General features: G+C 39.0%; 1 protein-coding gene and 1 pseudogene across 9 annotated transcripts in view; both read left to right on the top strand.

Annotated features, from left to right (window-relative positions):
* The window catches only part of CCDC15 (coiled-coil domain containing 15), a 124,796-nt gene that overhangs the window by 69,354 nt on the left and 32,039 nt on the right, over positions 1–23,403 (top strand). Inside the window, exon 15 of one of the 9 annotated variants that reach the window (XM_075564141.1) lies at positions 153–219. The exons of the other annotated variants lie outside the window; for them this stretch is intronic. Coding sequence (XP_075420256.1) covers positions 153–219 — 67 coding nt within the window. The remainder of the gene's footprint in view (positions 1–152; positions 220–23,403) is intronic. 9 annotated transcript variants of the gene reach the window in all.
* LOC142422230 (zinc finger CCHC domain-containing protein 17-like) lies at positions 9,111–12,704 on the top strand (annotated as a pseudogene).

Genomic DNA, 23,403 nt, shown 5'->3' with positions numbered 1-23,403 from the left:
TTGCATTCACGTCTTGGTGCACCGTGTTGAAGTCTGGTCCCTCTCTCCCTCTCCTGTGGAAATATAAACAACACTTTCCTCTTGGGTGGGTTAGTGCCCTGTTCTCCTGCTACCCATGTATTTTTTTTTCTTTCCTTTCTCCTCTTTTTCAGTTGCCTGTCATGTATTCCTGGATTGAGTCTGGCCCCTGCCATAGTACCTGGATCTCACTCCCGAAGAGTATGTATATATTAGCTTTTCCCCTATGTCCCTTTTGCATTTTTAAGCTTTCCTCAGTGGACGCATGTTGTACTTGTCCTTTTGTGCTTGCCTTATTTCACTTAGCATAATTTCCTCCAGTTCTTCCCATGCGGCAATGTGCTTCATGCATTCATCACTGCTTTTAGGGATGCGCAGTACTCCATTGTATGTGTGTACCACAGTTTTTTAATCCATTCATCCACTGATGGAAATTTGGGTTGTTTCCAACACCTTACAGTTATGAACAGTGCTGCAATGAGCATTGGCGCACAGATGTCTGTGTGATTTGTTTCTTGCCTTTTCTGGGTAGATGCCCTGTAGGGGTTTTGCTGGGTCATGTGGTAGTTCAATTTCCATCTGTTTTAGGTGTCTTCTTATCTATTTCCATAGTGGCTGTACATACCTATAGGTCCACCAGCAGTGGGTGAGAGTTCCTATCTGACCACTGCCCCTCCAACACTTGTTACTTTCTGATTTTTTGGATTGGGCTATCTTTGAGGGTGTTAGGTGGTATCTCATAGTTGTTTTAATTTGCATTTCTCTTATGGCTAATGATTGGGAACATTTTCTCCTATGTTTATTTGCCATTAGGATTTCTGCCCTTGTGAAGTTTCTGGGCAATTGTTTTTTTTCTTTTAGGAAGCCTTTGTCTGCTGTGTCATTGCTAAAGATGTTTTCCCAGTCCGTGGGCTCTCATATTACTCTCTTGGTGAATTCTTTTGATGAACAGGTGTTTCGTCTTCAGTATATCATCCTTTTCAATTTGTGCCTCATCTGTATTTGTGTCCTTACCTATTTTGGATAGTCTGTGGATTGATTCCCTGTGCCAAAGTTCTCAGGTTTGTCCCAATTCCCTCATTGATGGTCCTAATTGTTTGGGGGTTTTCCTCTAGGTCTGTGATCCACCTTGAGTTTATTCTTGTGCATGGAATGAGGTAAACTTATACATTACCTTGGGCAGAACTGATATTTTTGCTCTATTGAGTCTTCCAATCCACGAGCATGAGACAGTCTTCCTTTTATGGAGGTCACTCTTGTTTTCTTATAATAGTGCTCTGTAATTTTTTGTGTACAAATATTCCTTTCACCCCATCTTCCATGGTCTTGTCTGATGTGTAAACAGTCTGATAGACTTATGTTTGTTGATCTTATATTCTGCTACTCTGCCATATTTTTCTATTGCTTCTAGTATTCCTCTTGTGGAGATTTTGTGATTTTCTATATATAAAATCATATCATCTGTGAATGATGATAGTTTCACCTCTTCTTTCCCCAGGCAAATACCTCTGATATCTTTTCTTTGCCTTATGCTTTTAGCTGAGACCTCCAATACGATGTTCAGTAAGAGTGGAAACACAAGGGACATCCTTGTCTGGTCCCCTTTTTCAGTGGAATTGTTTTCATCTTTTCTCTGTTGATTATCACGTTGGCTGTTGGTTTTTCATATATAGCTTGCATTGAGGAATTTTCCTTCCATTCCTATCTTCTTGAGTGTCTTAATTTGGTGTTGGATGTTGTCAATTGAATTTTCCATATCTATTGATATTATGTGGTTCTTAAACTTTTTCATGTCACTGTGGCAAATAATACTAATGATCTTTCTTATGTTGAACCATCCATGCTTCCCTGTTATGAATCCCACTTGGTCATGGTGAATTATTTGTTTGATATACTTTTGTGTTCTATTGGCCAGTATTTTGTTAACAATTTTGGCATCGATATTCATTAGTGATATTGGTTTGTAGTTCTTGATTCTTGTGGGATCCTTGCCTGATTTAGATATCAGAGTTATACTAACTTCATAAAAACAGTTTGGGAGTTTTCTGTCTTTTTCTATGTTCTGGAAGAGTTTGGGAAGGATTGGTGTCAGTTCTTCCCTGCATGCTTGGTTGAATTCTGCTGTGAAGCCATGAGACCCAGGGGATTTTTTGGTTAGTGATCCCTTAATAACCTCTCTATTTCTTCCATTGCTATGGGTCTGTTGAGATTCTTGACATCCATCTGGGATAGTTTAGGGAGGGATTGTTTTTTCAAGTATTTGTCCATGTCTTCAAAATTGTTGAATACATTAGAGTCAGGCTATGTTAATACTGTATAATTATCTTTTTGATTTCATTAGGGTCCGCTGTAATGTCCTGTTTCATCCCTCATCCTTGCCATTGAGTTTTGTTCCTTCCTTTCTTTGGTTAGGTTTGCCAGTTGTCTGCTGATTCTGTTAATCCTTTCAAAGAACAAACTTTTAGCTGTATTAATATTTTCAATAGTTTTGTTTCCCTCTCGTTGATCTCAGACCTGATTTTTATAATTTTTCTTTTGCTATTAGTAGGTTTTTCTGTTGACTGCTCTAATTGCATAAGTCTCTCTTCCTTTTTCATGTGTGCATGTATTGCTATCAAACTCTTCCTCTCATACCTGCCTTACTGTGTCCCAGAGGTTTTACTACATCATATTCTCATTCTCTTTGGTTTCTAGAAACTTCATAATTTCATCTCTGACGTGGACCAGTAGTCACTCTAATTGTTTCTCCTTGTATTCTTAATAGTCCTTTTGATTTCCAGCCATATGGCATAGTGATAGTAGAGAGAAGTCTATAGGATCTCTGTGTGTTTGACTTTACACAAATTTGACTTGTGTCCCAGCATGTGGTATATCTTCAAGTATGTGCCATGTGAGCATGAAAAGATTGTGATTTTTTGTTGCATTTGGGTCTAGAGCTCTAAAAATATCTATGAGGTCAATTCGTCTAATTATAATGTTTAGATCGGTAGCCTCAATGTTAATCTTCTTTTCCTGTGATTTATCTTTATTGAAGAGTGGTGTATTAAAGTAACTAACTATGATTGTTGAGCCTGTGATTTCTCTTTTCATCATTTGGAGTGTTTGACGAATTTCACAGGTCTTTTGTTGGGTGCGTCTATCTTTATTATGCTTACTGGTTCTTGAGCCTTATATAGTGCCCCTCCTTATCTCTTGTATGGCTTACACCTTGAAAGCAATTTTGTCTCAGATTTAGATTGCAACTCCCACTTTTTTTGAATTGCCATTTGCTTGGTATATTTTTCTCCAGCTTTTGATTCTCAGCTTATTTTTGTCTTTAATCTTGAGATATGTCTGCTTTAGGCAGCAGATTGTCGCATTGTGTTTTCTAAATCAGTCTGCTAACCTCTGCCTTTTAATGCCTGAGTTCAGTCCTTTGATAATCAGGGTTATTACATCCATTTGTGGATCTGTGATGTCACTTGTACCTTTTGTGTTGAGGGTATTTTCCTACCTCCCTTATCAGTGTTTTGTGCATGTGGGTGTATGTTTCATTCTTGCCTTCTTTCTACCCTTGATCCTATGCTATCTTGGGGGCTGTTTTCTCTTTTTGCCCTCTGGGTGGGGTTGTTCTATGTGACAGTCTCTTATTTGTGGCCAGTGAGTGCTGTTCTGCCCATACTGGGTCAGCAAGGATCCTTTTTAGTGCTGGGTTTCTTTTAACGTATTCTTTGAGTTTTACCTTGTCTGGGAAGATTTACTTCACCATCTATCTGGATAGATAATTTGGCTGGAGAAAGTATTCTTTGGTTTGTGCTACTTTTTTCATTTTTTGGAATATGTTACTCTACTCTCTCCTCTTCTTCATAGTGTCTGTTGATAGTTTTGAACGTATTCTTATTTGGGTATCTTTATAGGTTACTACTTGTTTTTCTCTAGCTGCTCTCATGATTTTCTCCTTTTCCTCAAAGTTGGATAAGTTAGCTATTGTATGCCTGGGTAAATTCTTGGGATTCAATCTAGTTATTGTCATTTTCAGCCTCCTGAATGGTTTTCATTCATTAAACTTGAGAAGTTTTCCTTTAAGAATTCCCTTACTACTTTTGCCGTTGACTTCTTCGTTGTGTCTTGTTCAGGTAGTCCAATTATTCTAATGTTGTTTCTCTTTGTAGCATCAGACATGGATATCAGGTTTTCTTCAGCTTCTCTGATTACCTTATTTGACTGCCTTTCCCATTTGTTAAAGAGGATTCCAGATCACTGGTGTGATTCTCTTCCTCATCATCTGTTTTCAAAGTCTGTGAATTTGCTACTGGCTTTTGTTATCTCATCCCTTAGGTGCATTTCTTTGATGCATAGCCTTTGTCTCTTCTATAATTTCATCCTTTTTCTTTATTGTTTTCCTTATATTGTGTATGACTTCAAGCAGCATTCTGAAGATTTCTTTCTGTAGTAGATCAATGTCTGCTTCTTCTATGAACATCATTAGATTCAGCACTTCTTCTGACATTGCCATTTGTTGCTTTCTGTGTTTTGAGGTTGTTGGGACTTATTGCTGTTGCGTTGTGTTGTTTTAGAAGAGCCTGGCAGCATTCTCCGAAGAGTCTTAGAGCACTGGACTCTCTCTTTGGGAGACTCATAGGAATGCTTCTATGAACCGTCTGCAGCTAATTGCACTGTGGGTTCGGGCTACCACTTTATCCTCCTGTGGTTTTCCTGTTTTCCTAGCTAAGCAGTATTCTGTTATTTGGAGGGAAAGTTGGATAGTCCTCTCAGTGGATGCTGGTTGGGTGGTTGTGGACCTACGAGGCTGGCACTGCACTAGATGATCTCACAGGAAGCCGTAGGGGTGTGGCCCACAGTAGCTTGGGACACCTCAGAGGCCATTCGGGGGTGCCGGCCTCAATTGGAGCACGGCGGAGGGCAGGTAGGTGTGCCCGCTTTGGTGTAGAGCACTGTGGATGGTGGGTGGAATTGTTCAAGTCAGCTAGGTCACCATGTAGGTTGGACAGAGATTCCTGCAACAGTGTGGATCACCGGAGAGTGTTCACAGAGCAGCCTTATGCCACGTGAGTCACTATCGCAGAAGGAAGTAAGTTCCTATAGCCATGTGGCACTGTAAAGGATGGGCAGGGGCTATCCCAGCCACATGGAGTGCCGTGGAAGGTGGGGGGACTTCCCTTAGCTGCTTAAAGTATCTTGGAAGGTAGGCTTGAATTCCCCTGTGGCTGAAGCTGAATGGTATTTTCCCAGCCACAAGTTAGTCTGCAGAGGGCAGAACTCCCCAAGCTGGGTGGATGGCAGGCGTAATTACCCTGGGCAAAAGGGAGTGACTTAGAGTCCGGCAGTGCTATGAGAGAGTAAAGAGAGGAGGAAAAAACTGAATGCACTGACACTGGTGGGGAAAGAGAGCAGAGAGAGAAACAAAAGTAAAAATATAGCTAAGCCACAATTGCCTGACCATGGGTCTGGAGGGGTTTAAATCCTGCCCAGAGGCTGCGGTAAGCTGTGGCTGGGTTGAAGTAAAGCCCTTGGGCTGGCCAAAGGAGCCCGGTTCTGGCTGAGATTATGGCAGGGCTAAGGTTAAGACTTAGCTGGCCTCCACAGTGGTAAGCCAAAAGCCCCCAGGTCCTCAAAACCTAGTGGGTCTGTGTCTACTTATCTTTATGATGCTCCTCCTGTGATCCGGCAGTGTGGAATTTCCCTCTCAGTGACTCTCCTGAGTTGATTTCTGTGGAGGAGTCCCTCTGGTGTGTGTTACTCAGTTGCCATCCCACTGGAAGTCAGAAAATTTTCTTTTTGTACTCATTGTAGTTAGCTCCCCACTTCCCCCATCTTCCCCTGCCATGACCTTAGGCAATTATCAATTTAGTTACTGTCTCTGTGGATCTCCCTATCCTGGATTTCATATACAGAGTATCATACAAAACATAAACAGGAGGCAAATGAACAAACAGAAAACCCAACCAAAATTGCTTGACAAAACAGAAAAACCTCAATCAAAAAGGAAACAGAAAATATTAAAGACTGAAATAACTTAGAATGTGTCAAAAGGGAGATCAAATGATAAGGTATTACATTTTAACCTAACTAGCTCTGTCATAATCAACTTTATATCAATGAGTAAACTGTAAACAGCTTGAGGATTTGATACTTTTGTCTTTTAATTAACAAGCCCAGAGCTGATTGACATTTCACAGGTAATTGAGGATTGTTGAATTTTGGTCCGGTGAAGAAATTACTATCTTGTATCTGATGAGGATTAGAATATATAAAGTTTGAAGCACAGAGATTAGAGAGGCCTCCAAGTTGAGAGAGATGTTGGCTAAGAATTCAGCTAAGTAAGAGAAGCACAGTGATGTGGAACCCACATGATTTTGATACTGCTTCATTGGCTATGGACTAGGCTAGTTAGAAGTGGAGCAACAATAGCAGACAAGTCAGCAGAAGCAGCTAAGAGAGCTGAGCAATCTGTTAAAATAGTTTGCTGTGACTTGAACCAGTTACCAGTAGAGAGAGGCTGATGACAGAAAGCCTGATGGCAGAGAGCTGAGTAAGCTTCTCACTGACCAAGTAGAGAGGCTAATGGCAGAGTGGCCCCATGGTTGAGGGGCTAGAGAGCAGAAAACCGCTGAGGGAGCAGTCCTGGTCAGAAGCTGTGTTACATTGAAGAAGGGAGAGATAGGCACTGTGATTCAGGGCCTCCTTCCAGACCCTGCCTATATGCTCTTTGATCTTAAGTTCCTTTTACTTCCAAGTTGACCCTGATCCCAAGTTGTAACATACTACTTCCCCCAATAAACTGTGACTGGTGAGCACAAGATTTGGGAGGTTCTTTATCTTAGCAAGTAAGAAAAACAAGACAAAATAATTCAGCAGTGGAAAAGAGTTGTATTTAAGAAAAGAGGAATCTTGCAAGAAGGAGCAGAAAGGACTCTGAAATAACACAATTTTGTCTCTGTCTACACTTTTTCAGGGCCAAACTTTTATATAGTTTCAGATGACAATGGAGAATTTGCAGTTTCCAGTCTCAGCTTTCTGGGAACAGAGAGGAGAGTTCCTGGAATTGGTTGATTTATTAAGATGAAGTACATATGTACTTGTTTTCCAAGATGGAGTCACCTGTAAAGGCTTCTGGCCATGTAGGACTCATTGTGGGATGTTACACTTGCATGGTCTCCTCTCCATGGCAGCAGCCCCACCCTCTTCTCTGCTTATTGAGCTGTTTACTGTAAATGTTTGGCACCTAGTTTTCTAAGAAAAAACTTTTGAGGAGTTTGAGTTAGGGTAATTTACTGGCTCTGTTTGCTTAATTTTCCTTGGGATGAATCCTAGGATAATTTAACAAGGAGTTCATGGAACCCCTCCCTGTCTCAAAGCCACATAACTATGAATATGGTCTCCAAATTCTGTGGGACTACTGTGACAAACTATTGGATTCAGTACAAGAAGCAGGGAGTGCTGTGGGATTGACTTCTTGTGTTAGAAGTAGTGAAGTTGAAGAGCAGAGTGTGTCTGACTTCCAACTCATAGCAACCAGCTTTGTACTGCTCCTGAGTCTTATCTTTTATGAATTTAGATGGTTCCTTTTGTTGCATTGTAAAGCAATAACAGGAATGCCTATAGGGCGTAGCAGTGAGATCAGGTTGCCTAAGGCATAGTCTTTGGAACTAAAGATTTACTAATTTCCTTTTATTGCTACTTCAAGTCATTGAAAATAAATAAACCCCTCTATAACTGCCATAAAATAGATAATAGATGTGCTTCAATGATGGTTAGCACTCTAAACCCCAAGTAATACTCATCCAATCCTGGATCTCTGATAAAACTGGTGATATTGTGTTTGTTAGGCACAGATATTTTCATAGCTTAGTTTCCATTAAGCCAATAATAATAACCATAATAGATACCATTTATCAAGATACCATTTGTCAATTACAAACCAAAGAAAGCTATGAAATTAAACAATAAAGTTGATCACTAATTGCTAAGCAAAAATAATAATAATAAACCATTTTATTAGTCTTACTTCATCTTATTGAGTGATTCGATTACTTTTGTAGAATCTCCTGTGTTTAGAAGTGTTATTTTAAAAAGATAAGTAGCCTGGTGTAGTAACCCTGTCAAAAGAAATAGTTTTTGGTGTTTTGTTATTTATGAATTCCTGGTGCTACCGAAATAATTTATGGTGTTCTGTTATTTATGGATTCCTGGTGCTACTACTCTTGGCTATGAACTGAAATGTCAGTGCTTTGAGCCCACCAGCTATTCCACAAGAGAAAGATATGGCTGTCTGCTCTGTGAAGACCACAGCCTTGGAAACAATATGGGCGGTTCCAGTCTGCCCTGTAGGACTAATTTGAGTTGGAATTGACTTGATGATCGTGAGTTTGGTTTGGGTATTAAAAGTACTTTGCCTTATGTTTGCATTCATTTTATAGTTCATTCATGGAATCACTCATTCAAGAATTAAACTAAAAAATGTTAAATAAAACGTACTTATTTCTTTGATGAACATGATTTCATCATGACCAAGGTCATGTTTAGATTTTAGAGTATGGATTCCTCTGACTTAGATTCTGAAACATGGTACTCAGTGAGAAGAGTCCCCAGCCCATTCTCCTCTTTCTACCTATTGTTCCATAGTATGTTAAAAAGAACCTTGGATCTATACCAGTTCTTACCCTAGTCTAGATATCTAAGTTCAGTACACAATGCCCTGTAAACAGACACTCCATATTTCCCCTTGAGTTCAAGTGCGGACCTTGCAAGTGGATTTTTGGGCTGTGACTGTCATCTATATAACCTTCTGGAAACCAAGTGCTCAGAATTTAAGCTGTTCACACTTTTCCCTCTTTGGTCATGGATTTTATTATTTACAATCCATGAATGAAATGGGCAGATATGCTTTTTCTATGTGGATTTAGCTGTCACATCACTTAGATGACTGCCTGTTTGAAGACAAGCCTTTAAGAGTTGTATGAGTCCCTAATAAAATGTTTTTAAAAAAAAAAAGACCAAGACCCCAGGTGCTATCCTATCTGTTATCTGGATACCAGTTGATTTTTTTCACCACACTGTGCTATAGTAACCATGTCTTCAGTGATCGCTTCATGAGGGCAAGTACGGAGTAAAGCCACATCATAAGACTGAATATTTTTAGATTAGGGCTACAGTTAGGTATGAGCCCCAAATCCATTCATATATCTGTAATTTATATATGTCCCTGTTTCACTGTAGAGCCATCCGTATTTTATTGGGAAACAATATAAATCATACCCACGGGACACATGGCAATTCTATTGATAGAATCATTAATTTTGCCAATGATATAGAATGTAAAAACATGTTTAGAAAAGTATACATTTATAGAACAGCTTTATTTTCTAAAATACAAGGATTGTTGACTTGTACATATGAAAAACTTTGCAGCTCCTTCATAATTCCTGATGTCAGATGAATCTTTGCTGAAAACAACCATAGAAAGGTGTTTTACCTGTGTTAATTATATTGACTATGAAAGGCATTTGACGATATAGAACATATAACAAACTATGCAAGAAGATGAACTAACAAAGTGACTGCATTATTTTTTTTTCATAGATGAATACTCAGGCTCCACTAATAGATGTAAGTTTGGAAAGTCCAGAATTAACCACTTAAAGATACAATATGTTGTACGCTTTTAGGTTGTACGCTTTTAGGTTTTCTTTCTATGAAAGAAAAAATGCTTTCCGTGTTGTCCCAATTTTCCTAGGTGCCAATCTACCTTGTGCTAGAAGTAGGCTAAATGTTACTTTTTTGTATAGTATGTTAAGTGTGTTTGTGCAAGCTTGTGTAAAATCTGGGTGAAGTCAACTTTGGAGTAAAAATGAGACTCAGCAAATTCATTCTGTCAAATTCTCTTATACCAAGATTGCCTAGTTCAGCTTGAATAGAAGGTGTCTTTAATGGTCATGTCTGGCTCTAGTTTAGTCAAATACGTTCTGCAATATTACTGACTAGAAAATATACATTTCACCTCTAAAAAGAAAAAAAAAACATTGTTAAATACATGAGCTGTACCTTTCTTTTCTTTTAAATAAAAAGTAATCTGTTCTGGGGAAAAATTAGAACTAAAAAGTACAAATAATCCAGAAATTCCACTGCAGATATATGAGGGGATACCTCAAAACAAAAGGAAAAAAAAGGATTGTTCCAAAGCTATATATTTAATATTTTCCACAAAACAACCTTAACTCTTTCAAAGTGCTCTCTATTACACTTACATGACACATACACTTGTTAAATCTGCCACTCCATTCTTGGAATCATTTGTTAAACTCCTCTGTTTAACAGGGTGGCTGATAGCACCTCCTTCATTTTTTTCTTCACCTCTTCTATGTCAACAATTTGCTGCCCTTTGATGTACCTCTTCATTCATGGAAACAAAAGTTGTACTGAGTAAGGTCAGTTGACTCAGGTGCATGGGTCAAGAGAGGCTTGCTGGTTTTGTTTTGTTGGGTTGTTTTTTGTTGCCAAAAACTGGCACACTGAGATGGCTGTGTGAGAAGGTTCATTGTCTTGGTGGCAAAAACAGTACCCCATCTTCCACAAATCAGGACTTTTTTGTCACACACTGTTATACAATCTTTTCAGAACCTCTAAATAGAAAGCTTGATTAACAGTCTGATCTGCTGGAAGGAACTCCAAATGCACTACGAGTCGACATTTTCATCCATTCAGGAAATTGACACATCCAGTCATTCGACATTTCACCTGTCTTGAAACGGGAAAACCATTTGTGCACTTGAGATTTTCCCATAGCGCTGTCCTTGTAAGCTGTGTTCAACATCACAACAGTTTTGTTTGGGTTTTTGGTACCCCCTCATAGGTTGTTAGGACCATTGAGTCTGTTCCAATTCATCGCTGCCCTATGACAACAGAAGGAAACACTGCCCAGTCCTTGCCTCGAAGGAGCACTCTGGCTGTACCTTTTTTTTAAATGCAGATGTTTGTCCTTTTAGCAGTCCCTGTTATTTTCAGTATTCTCCTTCAGCACCACGTTTCAAATGCATTGATTCTTCTTTGGTCTTCCTTATTTAGTGTCCACTTCTCACCTGCATTTGAGGCAATTGAAAATACCATGACATGGGTCAGACACACCTTAGTCCTCAGAGTAAATCCTTGCTATTCAGTACTCAGAAGAAGTCTTGTGTAGTAAATTTACCTACTGAAACTTGCTTTTTGTGATCTTTTGACTGCTGCTTCCATGAGCATTGATTGTGGGTCCAAGCAAGACAAAATCCTTGACTAATTTAATCTTTTCTCCACTTATCATGATGCTACCTATTGGTCTAGTTGTAAGGATTTTGGTTTTGTTTACATTGAATTGTGATCCATAATAAAAACTGAAATCCTTGATCTTCGTCAACAAGTGCTTCAAACTGCCCCCATTCTCAGTAAGCGAGGTTGTGTCATCTACATATTGCAAGTTGTTAATATGACCTCCTCTGATCCTGATGCAGAATTCTTCTTCATATAATCTAGTTTCTCTCTGGTGATTTGTTCATCATAGAGCTTGAATAAGAATGATGAGAGGATACAACTATACCACACTTTTCCTAGTTTTATACAATTTTTTATAAAATATTTTTTATTGAGGTGTAATTAACATACCATTTAGTGGTTCAATAATATCAAGAAGGGGTGTGCCATCATTGTCACAGTCAACTTTGGAGCTTCTTTTCCTCCTCCTTTTACACATTTATGTTGATTCCCCATTTCCTCCTCCCACTCCCACCATGTCCCTATCTTGTTGCTGTCTTTGTATTTCCATCAATCCCAATTTTCTTAAGCAGTTAGCTGGGTTTCGGTGCTTTGTTCAGTGCTGCAACTGGGTGACCTGGAACTAGTCCTGGGACAGAGATGTTTATCAAAAGAGAAATGGAGGAGCCATAGAACAGTGAGAATGAATCCAGAAACACCTGAGACCATGCTCTTTACATGATTTATCAAGGCGCGCTTGCTTTGGTAACAGACAATAGAACCTTTATCAAAATCCCAGGCTGTAGGAAACAAGACCATTGTTTTGGAATGACTTATTCAAAGAATCTAGAAAGGAAATACATGTATTCCAAAGATTGTTCCCTGATCTGCAGGATAAAGATGTCAGCCTTCATCACAGTGTCTAGTCATGTCAGTTGAACTCACATATCTTGTTGGATAGATAAGCCCTCTAAGATGGTAGGTGTTGGACACAAAGTATGGCTAAAGCTTATTGGCCAAGACATGAAAAATGATAGGAAAAAAAGTGCCTCTCTCCATGAAAGTTGTCAACAAAGGGACCGGGAAAGATCTGGATCCTAGAGGTGGAACCATCCTTCCAGAATTAAACTGAGCAAAAAAATCACTCTTGAGACTGTCTTGAACACTGCCTACAAGAAGGGTGGTTATAAAGACTGCTTTGCAGAGGATTGTGTCACACAGCCATCTGATACCTGATGAGGAAGAGGAGGATGAAGAGGCAAAGTCAGCAGTTTGAGAAACCTGGCCCTGAGAAGAATTCTAGAATTTTACTCTAGAAAGAAGAAAAAGAAACTCAGAGACAGGAAGTCATCTGACCTTGACAGCTCAGCTTCAGACAGTGATACAGGCAAGTTGCAAGACACACATTGAAAGAAAACAAGGCATCTAAGAAGAAGAAAAAAAGCACAAGGAGTGAGTGAAAAGAGTAGAAGGGGATGGTTGAGAGAATAAAGAATCAGAATCCTTATTCCTTAAAGCCCTCAGTCCTGAAAAACTCAGTTCTGAGAATAAGGCCTCCCACCCCATTTACTTCTCTCCCACAAGAGGTGGCTTCCCCTCAGCAGCAGGCAGGGTTGGGAGTTCAGTGTCAAGAGCAGCTGCCTGATTTGAGTTGTTTCCTTATCACACTCCTTACATCTTTGCAATTGACCTTTGCAACTTGTCCATACATTCACCCAACAGCATTCAGCAGGGGAGCCCATTGCCCCCTCCACAGCTGCATTCCTGTCCAGCCCAGGCTCTAGCTACAGGTATTGCTGTGGAGGTGAATCTCACTGGTTGAAGAAAAACAGCCATTGGCCCCTCCCTGTCATTCTGCCCTGAACTGATCCGTGGCATCGTCGTTTCATCCAGCAAGGAGGTAGAGGAACTCGCTTTTGCCATTCTCCCTAATGTCGTTCTACTCAGCTACAAGTAACAGTGGCCATTGCCAGAAAATGACCATTTGGAGTGACTGAGTTTGTGTCTGACTGTCTATACTACTGATCCAGCCACCGGAAGCCAAGATCATTGTTCTACTTTGTACTGTGTTTGTCCATCAGTTCCCCATCAGATCTCAGCTTAAATTCCTGGCATTTGATGGAAATGTGTTTGGCTTTAAATTTACTAAAAGTTCTTATTCCTTTAAAAATAAAACTAACATGCAAAAACAACTGTGCAAGACTAGGGCAGACCCCAAGTCAGAATTCCTCAACATTGGCCATCAAAAACAATAGAGACTTCACTCTAATAGAAAACACAGGATATTAACCCTCATTGATGGGGTTGAACCCTATACGGTAGACTAATAACCCTTGTCACATAAAGGTAAAGAGGGCATGAAATAAGCAAATATATATCGGTTCGAGATTACCAATCATTAGGCATCCTCAGAACAATAGGTCCAAATCTGTCCATAGACCCTTGAGTACTCTTGCGTTGAATTTTTAAGCTAAAATTGAACTTGCTTACTACTGTGTTTGTTAATCCGTTCCCCATCTAAGTTCCTGGCAGAGGAGTTTCCAGTTTGAGTCCTAGTGTGGCCTATGGAGGGTGCTGTGTACCTCAGAAGATCAGTCTATTGTCCACACATTTTTTTACTTTGCTTGGGTCACTGGAGGTGATCAGAGGATGTCACGAGTGTCTGGTTAGGAACAAATTACTGTTCATGTTCCCCACATTTGGGTTTCTAATGGCAGGGTTAAACATTCTTTCCAGTGTCTGGGTGTCCCACTTGGCCCATCAACCATCCAAAGTGCATTTGCCCCTCTAATCTACATAAGCCCTCCTTCCTCTTGATCTGATCTCTCAGTAAAGTTCACTGGTTATTCTTACAGGGATGTCTTAATTTGAGATAATTTCAAAAAACTGCCTTTGGGCAGGAATTTGTTGATTTTCGTCTGCGTCCTTTGTCCTGGGAGACTGACTGTCTGTGAGGGGTTGCCTTGCTTGATGTGGTTTTTGAGATGTTCTAATAAGGGTGTGATATATATTTTATGAGAGATATGCACACCAACCATTTCATTGGTTAGGGGAACCTGATTATAAGGCTTCACATCTTGGGAGCCGGAGCTTGTATTTGTCTTGGTTTTTATCCTTATAGTAGTGGACTCTTGCAATATTTGCCCTTTTGTGGTTGACTAGTTTCACTTAGCATAATGGTTTCCAGCTCCCTCCATATCATGGTGTGTTTCATAGTTTCAACACCACTTTTTAGTGACGCATTGTATTCTATTGTGTTTAGGTACCATAGTTTCTGTATCCATTCATAACTGATGGGAATTTGGATTGTTTACAACCACTTGGTATTGTGTACTTCGCTGCTATAAAATTGGGGAAACATATGTCTGTTCGTGCTCTTTCTGTTGCTTCCTTGTTTTATGCCTAACAGAGGTATTGCTGGGTCATATGGTATTTCTATTCCCAGTTTCAGATAGTGCCATATTACTTTCCACAAGGTTGTATATGTTTGTAATCCTAGCAGCAGTGTATGAGAATTCCAACCTCTCCACACCCTCACCAGCATTTGTTGCTCTCTGATTTTTTTTTTCGGGGGACAGGGAGGGGGGTTTTACTGTTTTTGTGGCATAAGGGAGGGGTATCTCATGTTTGTTTTGATTTGAGTCTCCAGATGACTATTGATAATGAGTTTGTTAGCCATCCAGTGTCTCCTTTTGTGAATTCTATGTCCATGATTTTTTTTGCCCACCTTTAATTTTTATTATAATTTATTTTTTTATTAATAAATCATTTTATTGAGGGCTCTTGCAGCTCTTATAGCAATCCATGCATCAGTTGTATCAAACACATGTGTGTACGTATGTTACCAACATTTTCAAAACATTTTCTTTCTGCTTGAACCCTTGGTATCAGCTCCTCTTTTTTCCCTCCTTTCTCCACCCTCCCATCCTCATGGACCCCTGATAAATTACAAATTATTGTCATTTTCATATCTTATACTGTTCACTCTCCCTTTGCCCACGTTTCTGTTCATCCCCAGTGGGGGGAGGGGAGAGCAGTTCCCCGTTTCTCCCCTATGTTAGGGTTCTCTAGAGGAACAAAACCAGAATGCTGATAATTATATATATATATATTTATATAGATAGATATAGAACTTAAGAAATAAACAGTTAATTAAATTTTAAAGCAGTACAAATGGCTCAGTGCAACTTACTCCCACGAGACAGTTGTGAGACACTGGCAGTCCTTCAAGTCTTGAGGGCCGCTGGGTAGTCTGTAGAGCAATTCAGGCTATCCCGGCACAGGCAGCAAACAGCAAGGTAGGTCACCAACCGTCAGCCAGATGACAGAGTCCGACACACCCCAGCTCAAGAGATATAAATTCCAATGGTGTGACAAAGCAGGTCTTGAAGGAATCTCAAATTACAGCGACACAGTCCATGGGTTAGGTGTCCCACAGGTACTGTAGTTTGCAAATTGAGGCAAAGAACAAGCAAGGCAGCCACGCACTGGCCCAATAATCAAAGAGCAAGAGACAAGAAAGGCAAGGCTCACTGAACCATTTATCTCTCTGCCCTTCAATTAATCCCACATGTGTTTATCGGCCAGATTGGAATAAACTACCTCAGCCCCCTCTCCCCCCACCTTTCCCCTACCTTCATCGTATCGCTACTTCCATTACTATTTCTGAAGGGTTTACCTGTCCTGGGTTCTGTTTGTCAAGAGCTCTTATCTGTGCCAGTGTACATGCACCAGTCTAGCTAGATTTGTAAGGTGGAGCTGGGGTCATGATAGTCAGGGTGGAGGAGCCTTAAAGAACTAGAGGAATGTTGTGTGTTCCATCGGAGTCAGCTGCACCCTGGCTGACTCGTTCCTTCTTTGTGACCCTTCTGTGAAGGAATGTCCAAATTGTCTACAGGTGGGCTTTGGGTCGCCACTCCAACCCCCATCATTTGCATCAATATACTTGTTTGTTTGGGGTCTTTGTTTGGGGTCTTCTGATATCGGATACTCAGATCACACAGGCTGCTGTGCTTCTTCCTCCTGGGCTTTGTTGCTTCCCTGCTAGATGGCCGCTTCTTTAACCTCAAACCTTTAAGACTCCATATTTTGCCCACCTTTAACTGGATTATTTGTTGTCTTTTTGTTAAGGTGTTGCAGGATTCTTTCTATATTTTAGTCATTAGTCCTTGTTTGTTGTGTCATTGCTGAAGATTTTTTTCTCATTCTGTGTTCTCCTTTTACTCTTTTAGTGAAATCTTCATGCATCGGTGTCTTATTTTCAATAGATCCCCAGTCTATTTTGTCTTCTACTATGTGCACTTCCTTTATTAGTCTATGTATGCCTTGCAGAAGGGCCATTAAATTTATCCCAGTTTTCTTGTTGGTGATCCCCATATCTTTGGGTTTAACGTTAGTTCTCTAATCCAGCTTAGAGTGTTTTTATGCATGGAGCGAGGTATGGGTCCTGTTTTATTCTACAAATGTAGATCAAGTTTTTCTAGCACCTGATGTTGAAGAGGGTGTCTTTCCCATTTGGTTTTTGGGGTTTTTTTAAAATCTGTTTGTCAAAAATGAATTGCCTGTAAGTGGATACTTTTATTTCTGGGTTTTCTATTCTGTTCCATTCATATATATATATATTATATATATATCAGTATTACCAGTACTAAGCTGTTTTGACTACTCTGGCTGTGTAATAAGTTTTGTGGTCAAGTAGTGTGAGGCTTCCTACTTTGTTCTTTTTGAGTTCTTTGCTTATGCTAGATCGCTTCCCTTATGAGTTCTTCCATTTCTTTAAAAAATGTAGTTGGGATTTGGATAGGAATTGCATTGTGTTTATAGATTGCTTCAGGAGCCCTAGTGGCATAGTGGTTACACATTGGACAGTGATCCACAGCTCCAAAATTAGAAAACCTCAGCCACTCCACAGGGTAAAGATGGGGCTTTCTACTCATAGAGTTATCGTCTCATAAACTCACAGGGCTTTTATAGGATCGTTATGAATCAACACCAATTCAATAGCATTGATTTTCAGGTAGTATTGGCATTCTCACTATGTGAAGTTTGGCCTATATATGATCAGGGATATTCTTCCAAGTGTGTAGATCTCTTTTGGTTTCTTTTAGTGTTCTGTAGCTTTCTTTGTATAGGTCTTTGGTTTCTTTAGTTATGTTTATTCTTAAGTACTTCAGCTTTTGTATAGCTATTGTAAAAGAAACTATTTTCTTTGTCTTTTTCTGAGTTCTTTAATCTTGTATCCTACCTCTTTACCAAATTCCTAGATTGTTTCCAACAATCTTATTGTAGAGTCCTAGGATTCTTAATATGTAAACTCATGTAGTCTGCAAATAGTGAGTTTTACTTCTTTGCTTGATTGTATTCCCATAATTTTTTTCTGTTGTCTCCTGGTTCTGGCTAAAACATTCAACACTATGGTGAATAAGAGTGGTAAATACGAAAGGATAGGGGATATCCTTGTCTAGTTCCCATACTTGGGGAATTTTTTTTTTTTAGTTACCCCCTCATTGAGCTTGATGTTGGCTGTTGGTTTTTCACATATAACTTTTATTATATTTAGGAGTCTCCTTTCTAATCCTATTTTGTTGAATATTTTTTTATCAGAAATGGGTGTTGGATATTGCCAAATGACTTTTTTCTGCATCTGTTGATGTGGTTCTGTGTTGTTTGTTTGTTTTCTTGTTCATGTAGTGGATTACATATACTGTTTTTCTGATGTTGACCCATGCTGACATCCCTGGTATGAATCCCGTTTGATCAGAGGTGTTTTGGATTTATTTTTGGTTTTTGATAAATTCCTGAATTCTGTTGGCCAGAATTTTGTTGAGAATTTTTGCATCTATGGTCATATGGGATATCAGTTGTAGTTATCTCTCTTTGTGGTGCCTTTTCCTATGATACGCACTCTTCATAAAATGAGTTGGAGTTTTTGTCCGTTTCTGTGTTCTGGAATACTTTGTGTAGAATTGGTGATAGTTCTTCGTTAAAGGCTTGGTAGAATTACCCTGTGAAGCTGTACTGGTGTTCTACATTGGGTAGATTGTGTTTGTCCATTTCTTCTAAGTTATCAAACTTGTTGGAATATAGTTTTTCATAAAAGTGTGTGTTATTCTTTTTTGCTTCATTTGGATCAGTTGTGATGTGACCTTTTTCATTCTGATTCTAGATATTTTCCCATTTTTTCCTTTGTTAAGTTTGCCAGTAGTTTAAGTTTGGTCCTTTCAAAGAGTCAACTTCTTGTCTTATTGATTTCTTCCCATTGTTTTTCTACAGTATTTCTGCCCTAATTTTTATGATTTATTTTCTTCTCTTGTTGGAGGGTTTATGGTGTTTCCTTGTTCTAGTTTTTGGGGGTGTTGTGTTGTCTCCTTTTTTTTCATGTGTGCATTGATTGCTATAAATTGTCCTCTGATAACTGCTTTTGCTCTGTCCCAGAGATTTTGATATGTTGTGTTAGAGTTCTCATTTGTTTCAATGAAATTCTTAATTTCATTCCTTCTATGGTTGAATGTCCAGTCTCCTTATGTAGTGTTAGTCAGCTCCCTTATGTTTACTGTAAAAACTTGAGTATAAACCGACTCGAATATTAGCCTAGGCACCTAATTTTACCATAAAATCTTCATAAAGTCTGCTGAAAAACTTGACTTATATACATGTTTTTCCTATTGTTGATTTCTAGTTTTATAATATTGTGGTCTGAGAAGATGGGCTGTATTATCTCAATGTGTTTGAATTTGTTAAGTAAGGCTTGCTTTGTGACCTAGCATAGGGTCTGTTTTAAAGTGTGTACCATGTGTGCTGTAGAAGAACATGTACTCTGTTGTTGTCCATTGGAATATTCTTTCTATATTTAGAAGAGCAAGTTGATTGTGTCATTCAGTTCTGTTTCTTTTTTATTTCCTCATGATCTTTCCTTGAGAATATTGGTGTGTTGAAGCCTCTTATTATTATTGTTGAGCTGATGATTTATCCTTTCAGCTGTGTGAGGATTTAGTTGATGTATTTCCAGTGTGTTTCATTGGAAGCATATTTGTTTATTATAGCAATATGTTTCTGGTCTGTTGCCTTTGATCATTATGTAGTACCCATTCTTGTCTCTTTTCATATTCGTTGTTTTGAAGTCTATTTTATCAGAGATTAATATTTCCAGCTCTTCCATTTTGAGGGATTTGGGGTTGGGAGGGTTTCCTATTGGCTTTGCTGATGTTTTGCTATCCTTTGACCCTTAGTCTGTCCTTGTTTAGGGGGTTTAGTTAGGTATGTCTCTTGAAGGCAGCATATTGATGGATCTTGTGCCCTAATCCAGTCTGCTACGCTATGTACTTTGGTTGGTGCATCCACTGACATTCAGAATTATTATTGATAAATGTGGGTTACAGTTATTTTGTAGTATTTGTGTTCGGTACTTTTTTCCTTTTTCGTGTGTGTGTATTTATTCATGTCTTTGTTCCTCCTTTAGATCTGTGTTGGTTGTTTTGTTCTTTTCAATGTATTGGTTTCTCAGTGGTGTTGTCCTTTGTGATAGTCTCATGGTTGTGTACTGCTGTTGTTGATTCTCTTGCTATTAATGGTCCAGTTAATTTCTTTTGTAATACTGGTTTTTACAAATTACTTTAATCTTTACTTGTTTGAAAATATCCTTATTTCTCCTCATGTTATGGATAATTTTGCTGGATATAGAATTCCTTGTTGGCAGTTTTTTTTTTCTTCAAGGTTTAGGCTATGTTGCTCCATTGCCTTCTTGCTTGCATAGTTTCTACTGGGAGGTCTAAACTTATCCTTATCAGTTTACCTTTATAGGCAAATGTTGTATTTTCCCTAGCTGCCCCTAAGATTCCTCCTTTTCCATAAAATTGGATAATTTGACTACTACATATCTTGATGTTTTTTCTGGAGTCTGCCCTATTTGGAATCTCTCATCCTCCTGGATTATTTTTTAACTCCTCTTTTATGATAAGGGGAACATTCTATCCATGAATTATCATTATATTCTCTGTACATTTTTTCTTTGTCCTTGTTTTGGGATCCTGCTGAGATGTAGGTTGTTTCTCTCGATCATGTCTTACATAATTCTCAGGTTTTCTTTGGGTTCTTTTGCTTTGGGGTTTGATTATTTCTCTCCTTGCCTGTAGTCAGAGTGGTTCTCTTTGATTTCACTGATTTTTCCCGTTTCTTCCATTCTATTCCTCAGTTCTTTTACGAAGTTATTTATTTCTGCTACCTCGTTGTCTACTGGATCTCATTAGTATGTGAAGTTTTTAGCTTCTCAGTTTCATTCATTCATTTTTTAGAGTGTTCCCAAGATCACTTGTAAGATCCTAAACATCATTCTTTTAAATTATATTTTTAGTTAGGTCCAGGGCCTCAGTGTATTACATTGAGCTCCGGTAATTTCCAGTTGTTAGATTTTGTTTTTCTTCAGTTGGGGGGTTACTGCTGTTGATTGTTGTTTCCATGGCATAGTGGTACAACTGTAAGTGGTGCGAGGTCTGGTCGATTGTGTATTGGTAATTGACTCTTTTGGGTTACTGAAAAGAAGTCTTATTTGAGCAGGAAATTGTTCTATGAAGAAATGAATAAGAAAAAAGAATTAGGTAAATGGGGCAAGTGAGAGGAGGAGGTGAAAAAGTAGGGTATATGTGATAGTAACAATCAGCAGCCTTCTGGATAAATAGTTACCCAGATAGGTTATAAGATATTGGAAAAGGGGGGGTTTAAGAGGTGCAGTAATACTTGTTATTATGGGAATGTATCTCCTAGGGGGAGGAGAGCGGAATTGTAAGGCGATGGTAGATGAGGCAGAAGAAGAGTATAATAAGCAAGTATTCAGCCCAGGAGACAAGGTTTATGTATACGTATGTTTGTAAGAGAAAAATGGTTGAAGCTATGAAGAGGAAAAATAAGGAAAAGGAGAAAGGTAAAAATGAGGTGACGGAGTCCTGAGAGGAAAGAGCAGAAGTTGGGAGATGAAGAAGAGGGAAATAAAAAGAATAGAGGGAAAAAAGACTAAAGGCTGAGGCTGGGTGCGGTTCAGGAATTTTATTATTGTAGAAGCAAGTCTGTGTGTGAGTCTTTCCTCTTGGAGGCCTGAGTATGCCTGTGTCTAGTATAATAGAAACACCAGGGTGCAACCCCCATGCCCCCAAAAAAGACAAAAATACTTTCTTGATTTTAAGCTATGCTGTATTCCTTTGTTCTGTTCGCACAACTGCCTATTGATCCAGGTAAAAATTCTGCACAGCTGTCTATTGATCCATGTACAAGTTCTACATGAGCACAATGAAATGTTCTGGAATTCTCATTCTTCTCAAAGTTAACCATCATTTGCTATTATTCACACAGTCTAATGCCTTTGCTGTCAATAAAACACAAGTAATCATCTTTCTAGTATTCTTTGCTTTCAACCAAGGTATATCTGATGTTAGCAAAGATATCTGTGTTCCTTTCTGAATCTGATCTATATAAACTAGGTATATATCCTACAGAAATAAAAGCTGACTAGATGCATACCCATGTTCATTGTAACACTTTTTACAATAGCAAAAAGATGCAAAGAACCTACCGTATATACTTGAGTATAAGCTGACCAGAATATCAGCCAAAGCACCTCATTTTACTACTAAAACTGCCATTAAAATATGTATTGAAAAACTCACCTTATACTCGAGTATTAGTGCTTAATAACAGATGAATAAACAAACTTTAGTGAGGTGGAGGGTGATATACAATAAGAGGAAGCTCCAAACAATATGACCAAGGTAGAGGAAGAGGTACACAAGAGTAAAATACAACGATATTAAGTGCTATCATATGCGCAATCCTATAATAGCAATAACCAACAATTCCTAAGTTGATACATAAGTAGATATGCAATAATATTAATATGTGTGGGACAGCATATAGGAGTAGACCCATTAGTGATTGAGTGTGAGTGTGTGTGTGTGTGTGTGTGTGTGTGTGTGTGTGTGTGTGTGTGTAAAGATGGCTAGACTTCGTCTCACATACTTTGGACATGTTGTCAGAGGAGACCAGTCCCTGGAGAAGGGCACTTACTTGGTAAAGTACAAGGGCAGTGAAAAAGTGGAAACCTTTGACAAAATGGATTAGCAGAGGTTCCAACAATGGGCTCCAACATAAGAACAATTGTGAGAATGGTGCAGATTGGGGCACTGTTTTATTCTGTTGTGCATAGGTTTGCTTTGAGTCAGAACAAACACTATGGCACCTAACAACAACGTATATAGGCTTGGCAGAAGATATGTCTAGATCTGTGTTTGTAAAGACTTCAAATATATCCATGTACATTATAGTACATACTTATAGTAAAAACTTCTTAGCTCTAACCAAAAACCTTGAAGAACTGAGTCACTAGGCTTGAGAGCTTAGGACCATAGTCTTTGGGGAGCAACTAGGTCAATTGTCACAAATACAGTTCACAAAGAAATTGTTCTACATCTTACCTTGGTGAGTAATGACCTGGATCTTAAAATCTTTCAATCTGCTGTAAGTTACAACTATTGGTCTCTCCCCAAAAGAAGCGAAGGAAATCAAAGACCAAAAATACCCCCCACAGAATTAGCCCCCCAAAAACTAACAGATTACATGACTCACAGGCTCTACTACCTAAAACCAGAAGAACCAGATGATATGCCACCACCACTGCTGCTCTGATCTGAATAGAAGATTGTGAGCAGAGTAGAAGGAACATGCTAAACAAGATTTAAATCATTAAAAAAAGACCAGAGTAGTCTGATAGAAATTGGTAGAGCCCCCAAGACTGTGGCCCTTAGACACCCTTCAAACCTAGAACTTCACCTATCTATAGAGAGCCCCTTTCAGCCAAAATATAGCTGTATCTATAAAGTGGAGGGATAATACCTAAGTAAAACTTACTCTTCAGACAATCAACCATAAGACCAAAATGATAGTACTAGCTCAAAAACAAAGTTCAGAAGATAGGAAGGGGCAGGTAAAAAGACCAAATGGAAATAGGGAACCCAGAGAGGCAGTGGGAAGAGTACTGTTTAACTAAGGGGACTGCAGCGAATGTTACCCATCAAGATGTGTCTACATTGTTGAATGGGAAACTAAAGTGCTCTGTAAACTTTCACCCCAATAACAATAAAACATTGAGGGGCAAAGTGAGAAAGAGTGCCAACT

The sequence above is a fragment of the Tenrec ecaudatus genome, chromosome 12 (assembly GCF_050624435.1).
Source record: "Tenrec ecaudatus isolate mTenEca1 chromosome 12, mTenEca1.hap1, whole genome shotgun sequence".
Lineage (NCBI taxonomy): Eukaryota > Metazoa > Chordata > Mammalia > Afrosoricida > Tenrecidae > Tenrec > Tenrec ecaudatus.
The sequence above is the reverse complement of the archived record's forward strand: the minus strand, read 5'-3'. Positions and strand labels throughout refer to the sequence as shown.